Here is an 8996-nt window from a genome sequence, read left to right as displayed (position 1 = left end):
AGGCAAATAATCAGTGACAAACATAAGAGGCATGCATAATGGGAAAATTTCTTTTAGACCATGCAGGCTTTACATCATTTTGCTTACACTGTGAATACATTATGGCGACTAAAAATGTGTGACCATTTCCTGCAGTTTACAGGAAATTTCCACAATGAAAAAAAATTCTCTAATTAGTATCTCAAGAACAGACAATTAGCAAACATAAGTAAAAATGAGAGCGAGTGCTCTTTAGTGAATTTCATATGACTTGTGTTAACTCTACTGCTCTATATAAGCTGATTTGTGCCACACAGAAAAATATTTTCACAATTATCAATGCACCATGAAAGAGTTGAGTTACAGCGATGAAACACATACTTACATTATATCATTGTTGGTTAACTTCACAGTGCTAGTCTAATCCCTCTTTCCTGTACACTTTGTAAAAATATACAAAATAAAAAAGAATAAATATTTCACAATTTACATTATTTGATTTAAACGCTACTGCATAAATTGCTTGCTATTCTGCTTTTGAAACTGACTATACAATTATATGTCTGCACACACCAAGCTCTGAACATACACTAAGGTAACAAAATAAGTTTGTCTTTGGTAAAATGTAGGGAAATGAGGATGCATATAACTGGCAAATAAAGCAGTTTTATTCCTGATACAAGTTATTACTTATTGTCAGGAAGCAGAAAACACAGCAGAAACACTGGGGATGTGATTTTTTTTGTGCATGGAAATAACTTTCACTTATAGTTTCTTTTTGGTTATCATTATATCTGACAAATAAAATGTATTTTCTACCTTGCAAATCATTAATGACCATTTTGGACGATGGGTTTTACTGTCTTTTAATTGTATTTATAGAGTATCAAGATTTGACTTGGCTGCGTTATTCAGCATTAAGGCTTATGTTTATATAAATTAAAATGGAGTATGCACACACACATCATTTACATTCGTGATGCATTATCCCTTGACATGAAAGGCAAGATAGACCATTTTAACTACTGGCCCATCATTATTCTACAACCAGAAGAGAGACACAGACAGCCTGAAATGACCCTGCTTCTCTGATGTGATAATGAGCTACAACAGTGGTTAGTAGGTGATGGGTTACAAAATGGGTTTGAGCACTGTAGAGAAATTGCCTTAACTGCCTTAAAGGGAAGGAAAAGAAAGTTTAGAAAACCTCATTCACCTACAGCATGCAAGTACTATGAGGAACCATACTTAAAATTTAATTGGGGCCATTACATTCATGCAAACAAAATAAAAACTTACATGCTTTTTTAACATTTTCATTAAAGGAGGTATTTTTGCAAGTTATTTATCATATACAGCCTAAATGGAAAGATAATAAATGACTATCACTTTGTGCTTAAAAAGGGAGGCTGGCATTTCAAAACTGAAGGACATGATAAAGAGATGAGGAAGAAATATACAGTAAGCATATATCAATTTAAAAAAGGCAAGACACTGTGGATCCTAATTTTTAGGCACCTTGGCATACTATATTCTTATAAAAAAAAGTTTTAAATTAGTACTGCAGTATGTGGCAATCTAGGATAAAATAAAAGAAAAAAACTAGTAATGTGACGAAAACTGAGGTCATTCAACAGATTCACATGTGTATAATACTTTTCACTAGCTCTTTAGATATATATACAACTCAAATATGGAGATAAACAAAGAAGAAATGGAAATACTGGCATACAAAAGGTGGGGAAGAGTTGGTACAAGAAAAAGAAACCACATTATTGCATCCTGAGGAGGACTGGGTATCACTACTAATGAGATGAAATATTCCGACTTCACAGCTCCAGAATCCTGTTTTTGAATTCCAGATTTGGGTACTGTCTGTGTGGAACTGCCATGTTATTTCCTTGTCTGCATGGATTTTATACAATAATTCACTCTTCCTTCCACATTATAAAACACATGCATGTTAGGTTTATTGGTGACACTAAACTGGCCATGCACAGTGAGTATGGGCTCTGTGAAGGACTGGCACCTTGCCAGGTTTGGTTCTCATCTTGTGACCTGTACTGACGGGATAAGCACCAGCTCCCTGTGAATGAAGATAAGTTTTTTCAATACACAGTATTCCAATGTAGGCCTCATAATCAGTATGCTCTATTAAAATGTAAAAGAAAAAAGGTAAAGAGGTGGGTCAGTGTGACCATAAACTATTGATAAACATGGTAGGCATCTGTAGTGGGTATGATCTCATGGACATCACTATGTGGGAGAGAAAATTGTGGACTTGTATTATTCAGCTAAGAAGAATGGCAATTATTTTGCCTAATTTAAGGAGCACAACACTGCAGTTATCCTTTAAAATAAGAGGATCTAATCATAATAAGATAATGAAGACTGATACAATGAAAGACAAATACACATACAGATGGCTGAGTTTTCTAACATTTGTAAGACTTGCAAACATGGAATTCATCAATGAATATTAAAAAAAAATTACCTACAAGAGCATTCCGAACACCAGAGCCAGGGGCTGGTTTTAATTTAGACATTAGTATTTACATTATTGTACTTTTATTTTCATTTTATCCAGTGCAAAAAGTCTTTAACCAAGCAATGATATCCAAAAAAGACCAAAAATAAAAATAAACACCTATAGAATTTAGCCTTTCAGAAAATTTCCATTATGTCTAATATTAAAATAATGTGTCCTTCAAATAAGAACCATCCTCGTCAGATAAAAAATGTACTCTTTGATTCAGACAGCACATACTGGAAATTCCTTTAGCGAGCAGAAATAAAAAATTACAATGCATGTGTTTCAGTCCTCTCAGGTAGCTTGTTTTTCAAAAGTCAATTGACATTGAACGCTGCACTGCATCACTATTTCTGCTTCCTCGCACATATATTTCACACGGGATCTCCTCCATCACTCTGTCTTCTATGACCTCTTCTGCACAGTCATGTGTCTGTTTGTAACCATAGCAACTTTTTTTGAAGGTGCTATTGAAAGTCTTCATGGGCTGAGGTTGAGAAAAGTCATTTCTGTATGGAAGATCCATGGAGCTAAGGTTTGTGCGACTCTGCTTAATGCTGGAGGGTTGAGAGCCACAGTGATGGTCATGGATGCAACGTGAAGTTGTGGAGGACCGTCTTATCTTGTGATAGTTGTCAAGTTCTTCTGAGAGATCAGCCAGATCTGTTGAGATCTCTTTGTCTCTCAGAGAGAAGAGCTCGTAATGTGGAGGATCAAATACCTCCTGGAAGCCAGACTTGTTAAATACAGGTTTCCGAGTCAGAACTTTCTTGCGGGGTTGCTTCACTTGAACCAAAATGGAAATGATGAGCAGCACCAGTACTATACCTGAAGACACACCAATAATAGTGCCATGTGTTTTCGTTATCTGCTGTAACAGGCCAGTGCTCTTTTTTTCTGCAAGTAAAGAAAGACAATGACACATGACATATTAAAGCTTTTTTTTCTTTCTTAGCATGAACCATTCAAAACTCTGATTTAGACTAGCAGTTTTACTGGGTCTTGCTTCTCATATACATTACATATATATATATATATATATATATATATATATATATATATATATATATATATATATATATATATATATGTAAATAACTGTAAAAGAAAAAGGTAAAAAAGGTGGGGCAGTGCGACCATAAACTAACATAAATTACTGTATATGTATATACCGTATATACTCGTGGATAAGTTCTCCCACGGATAAGTTGGGACTTGATTTTACTGTATAATTTCTGGTATTTTATAATGTCGGTCGTATACGTCGAATGCGGAAAACTCACGTTATCGGTCCAAGAGTTTATGATACGCTAACGCCCACCTGAGAGAGTAACCACGGAGCACACTGCCTTTTTTTTCTATGTATTGTGCCTACGTGACCACACGGTAATACCCCAACTATTCCGAAGCAACGTTTGCACTCTTTTGTGTTTTTTGTATCTCACACCCTCATACACCTTTATTGTAAGAGCATCCCTTATCTACGATGGAGCATTCGATCAGAAGAAAATGTGAAGCTGATTTAAAATTAAACGTCATTGAAGTAGTGAAAGAAATTGGTAACTACGCTGCTGCAACAAAATTCGATGTGTCTGAGAAACTGGTGCGAGATTGGAAAAGGCAAGAAGATGTACAAAAAAAAAAAAAACAATTTAAGCGTCACATTTTTGAACGGGCATATAAGTCGGGGTCTGATTTTATGATTGTATACAGTATATATATATTGATATATATATGTAGTGGTGTGGGGGTTAAGGCTGTGGGGGTTATGACTGTACTGTTTAATTATACTATTTGATTCTGTATTGTAAACCTGTTTGACATGTAGAACACCTTGGGATGTTAAATGCTGTTAATGGTGTTATGTAGAATAAATACTGAATGACTAATTTATGTCATATAATATTGCCAAACTCTGTGATGGCCTCCTTATATTTTCCATGGGGTCAACTTAACTGCATGTTTCTGACTAAAGAAACATTCTTCTGTTTAATCAGATAAGGCAAAAACAACACTTTAAATCAGATTCTACTTGTGAGGATCAAAGGCAAAATAGTTAAAAAAAAAAGTAGTTTTACACATCTGTTTTGCTTCACTCGTATTAAGGTGAGGACAATTTTCACAAAGAGAAGTAAACTACAGTATGTCCCTGGCAGTTCTCTACAAGTGCTTTTAGGATAAAGAAATGTATGTTAATGGATAAAGTTCACACTCAAGGTGTAATGCCTGTGTCTTCTTTACATCTTTTTGCCTTTCTGTATGACTGCAGTAAAATGTATTCTAGCTTTGATAACATAATATTTAGAACTGTAATGCAGAAGGAGAATGCTCACTATTATTGACCTGGTCACTAGTCCAATTCTGTTGTACTTACAAAAACAACAGCATACCTGTACTCAAACACATTTTGGCTGGGTATAATTAAAACTTTTTACTGCCAGTTGCCATTAACAACAAATGCACAGAATAAACTTTTTACCAAAATAACCAACAACAAAAAGTCCAGAAAGTCTTAATTTGGATTATTGACTGTCCTGTTATTTAATATTAACAGTCTGAATAAAGGCTATAAAGGGATGGGGCATAAAGACAGAATAATATGTCTTGCGTGTATATGTAATGAAAATAAGCACAAACTTTAGAATTAGAAATATTAAATAACTTGTTTGGCATAGACGTTATGAAGGGCTATGGGTGCTGTGCAAAATGTGTGTATATCATAGACAGGGTATAATTGGAAATACAGTAATGTATCCTAATCACTGCCTTCACTAGAAAATAATTAAAGAGTAAAAATGTTTTGAACTGCAGTGACTAAGCAGGACCATGCTGCTTCTCTCAAATTAAGGATCGCATAAAATGAAAAATACACACACACAGTAAGACTAATATTAAAAAAAATAATCAAAGGGTAAGTGTAAGATTTTTCTTGTAATTTTTTAAAATGCCGTTGTTGGTCATTCTTTATTTGCATGTTGTATAAACAAAATAATTTGTGTTTACCTTTACACTGGTTTTCATCCCATGGATAAACACAGTTTTGAATACCATTGCAGACCAGAGTTGTATTGATACACATGTTGCTATGACAAAAGAAGGTGTTGCCGGGACAGGGAGCTGCAAAAGAGCACAGTAGAGTCAAAAGACACTTCACTGTAATTTTTTTGTATAGATCTTTATTGTGTGCTTTTACATTATATATGCTCTTTTGAGCATAAGCGACATAATAAACCAGCTGGAAACAATAAGCTACAGCTTGGCTGACTTTCCATGTAGTGCATTTTCAGCAGCAAATAACTTGTGTGATACAAATGTCTAAATGAACAATAAATTCACATCACCAAATATTCTGTGTGTTAGTTTCACTCATTTCACCCAAAAATCATAATTAGTTCAGCACATCTCACATACAATACAATATAAAATTATTGCTATGATTTATGTCAAAAAATAATTAACACTGTATGTTACAATGTTTCTAAGGGAACTACAGGTAAAGCCATGGAATTTAGCTTTTCTTTAAATAAAGAAGATGTATCAGTAGGATATAATAACATATGTACATGTATGTGAAAAAAGCATACAGTATATCTAAATACTAATATGTAAATTGTAAGCCATTTTTAACAGCCATTGTATTGATTAGGAATGCCTCAATGACTTATTACAGGTGCACAGTTCATATACAGTAGGGAAATTGTGGAACTTGTCAAACACCCTACAAAGATTAAAGTTCAGATTTGTTATTATATTTACATGAACTTTCATCATGATATCTGGATTGTGATACAATAATATTGAGGATTTTTAAAATGTTTTTCAGCATACTGTATTAAGTATTGGAATTCAGTTTTGCAACATATTGCAGGATATTATGTTCTTGTTTTGAAATCACATTGCTATAAAAAGTAGCAATCTACTACAGTGCCACCCCTACCCAAACTGGGGCCCAAAGTGGAATCTTCTTGGGTACACCCCACCACCTCCAGCCCACCCAACCCTGAATTCACTAAATTAGTATTTCTTGTAACAACTTTAATTTGAACAATACATACTATAATTTTTAACATCAAATACAAATACTTTTTTTTTAATAATCAAAAGTTGTAGGTGAAAATTTAGGGGTTTCTTCAGTTTCTTTGTTGCATACTACAACAACACACATCTACATTTTCTAAAGGCAAAGTTATCTATGAGGTCATCTGTGTAAGGTCTGAGTTGATGCTGATGACAGCCAAGCTGCTTATACATTCTTGTGCCATGGATGACCTTAAGTATGTTAAGTTTTGCTTAAAATTTTGAAAAACTGGTAACTGCAAGGCTTGCTGCAATCCAAGGGGCAAACCAGCGATTTGGACTTCAATGTTATTTAACGACAATGATATACTAATTGATTTGTTTCCTTTATAAATGAAGGCCTAATTAGTAATAATAATAATAGTGGTCCAGGGTATCAATCCCCTGTTACTCTTTGTTACTTGATATAGCCAACACTATCACTTGTGACATGTGATAGAGCAACAACGAAAACAATTTCAATACAACTACCACTACTATGGCTAGTAATAATATAAAATCTGACTACTACTACTACCAATATATAAAATATTACTGCTACTAATGGACTACTATGTACATTAATGCTACTTAATGCAGTAAATATGTGAATATATCTGCGGCACGGTGGCGCAGTGGTAGCGCTGCTGCCTCGCAGTTAGGAGACCCGGGTTCGCTTCCCGGTTCCTCCCTGTGTGGAGTTTGCATGTTCTCCCCGTGTATGTGTGGGTTTCCTCCCACAGTCCAAAGACATGCAGGTTAGGTGGATTGGCAATTCTAAATTGGCCCTAGTATGTGCTTGGTGTGTGGGTGTGTTTGTGTGTGTCCTGCGGTGGGTTGGCACCCTGCCCAGGATTGTTTCCTGCCTTGTGCCCTGTGTTGGCTGGGATTGGCTCCAGCAGACCCCTGTGTTCGGATTCAGCGGGTTAGAAAATGGATGAATATATCTACGCTTATGAATTTATCTAAAATTCATTAGGTTTAGGTTTAGGTTTATCTATAATAATAAAAGGCAAAGTCCTCACTGACTGACTCACTCACTCACTCACTGACTGACTCATCACTAATTCTCCAACTTCCCGTGTAGGTGGAAGGCTGAAATTTGGCAGGCTCATTCCTTACAGCTTACTTACAAAAGTTAGGCAGGTTTCATTTCGAAATTCAAAGCGTAATGGTCATAACTGGAACATATTTTTTGTCCATACACTGTAATGGAGGAGGCGGAGTCACGTATCGCGTCATCACGCCTCCTACGTAATCACGTGAACTAAAAACAAGGAAGAGATTTACAGCACGAGTCACACACGGGAACGAAGGTAAATGACGTTAATTTTTGACTGTCTTTTAATACTGTGTAAGCATACATATTAACACATGTGCAATTAAACGTGTGCATTTACGGGGTGATTTCTCAGGCTTAAAAGCTCACCTTTTATCAAACGCGGGAACAAAGGTAACTGACGTTGTTCACTGTCTTTTAATACTGTGTAACCATACATATTAACACATGTCCAATTAAACGTGTGCATTTATGCGGTGATTTCTCAGGCTTAAAAGCTCGCCTTTTACTAAAAAGGTAAATGCAAAACTATTTTCAATCAGTTTATTGAAATGCTTCCGTTAAGGATTGCAATAACATATTCGCGAGATAAAACAACGAAGTAGGGGGAAATGGAGGAACAGCCGCAAACAGCGAAGAGCAAAAAATTTATTAAACAATTGAGAACGGAGCGAGTGAAGCATACAAGCATGTTCATAAGGGAAACAAAGCACGGTGTAAAACGTAAGTTTAAATTAAGTTTATAGAAACGCTCCCGCTGCGGATTGCAATAACATATTCGCGAGATAAAAGTTTAATGAGAAGACACGAGGTATAAACGAACCACACGCCGTGGCGCAACGTTAGGGGCAACAGTTTCAACCATTCTATGATCTGCTTCTCGCAACTGAAAGACGGCACATGGCGGATGTTAGCCGACTTGCTGACCGCAACGTTAGGGGCTTCAACTATGGCGCTGACGCCACATCTCAGTGCCAACACTTTGCAGACTGTACTTAAAAGACACGCCCTCCTCACTGGACAGTTAAAAACACCAATCAAACTAACGATGACATCAAGTATTACCCAATCAAAAGTAGGAAAGGAGGCATCTTCATAAAATGCGTGTGGGATGATTTGCATGAGACGCTGCTTTAAAAAAAAAATGATTAAAAAAATACGGGATAAATCCCGTCCAGTATTGATTCAAAACGGGACGCGCAATTTCATTGTCAAACGCGGCACGATTCCGTATTTTAAAGGACGGGTGGCAACCCTACAGTGCCAGGTAACCACCCATACAATCAGATTGTGATTCAGACTAGGAATGCAATGAATGTAATTACCCCGATCTACATACAAGGCGAAAGTCCTGCAATATTCAAAGATGAT

General features: G+C 35.9%; 1 protein-coding gene across 2 annotated transcripts in view; it reads right to left on the bottom strand.

Annotated features, from left to right (window-relative positions):
- Positions 1–2155: 2155 nt before the first annotated feature.
- LOC114657760 (neuropilin and tolloid-like protein 2) overlaps positions 2156–8996 on the bottom strand; it is a 133186-nt gene continuing 126345 nt past the window's right edge. For both annotated transcript variants that reach the window (XM_028809648.2, XM_051932025.1), the window contains exons 8-9: positions 5513–5626; positions 2156–3406 (exon numbers count right to left, since the gene is read on the bottom strand). In XM_028809648.2, the coding sequence (XP_028665481.1) occupies positions 2820–3406; positions 5513–5626 (701 nt within the window). In that variant the 3' untranslated portion in view covers positions 2156–2819. The remainder of the gene's footprint in view (positions 3407–5512; positions 5627–8996) is intronic.

This window comes from Erpetoichthys calabaricus, chromosome 9, assembly GCF_900747795.2.
Source record: "Erpetoichthys calabaricus chromosome 9, fErpCal1.3, whole genome shotgun sequence".
Classification (NCBI taxonomy): domain Eukaryota; kingdom Metazoa; phylum Chordata; class Cladistia; order Polypteriformes; family Polypteridae; genus Erpetoichthys; species Erpetoichthys calabaricus.
This window is presented reverse-complemented; position numbering and strand designations above follow the sequence as displayed.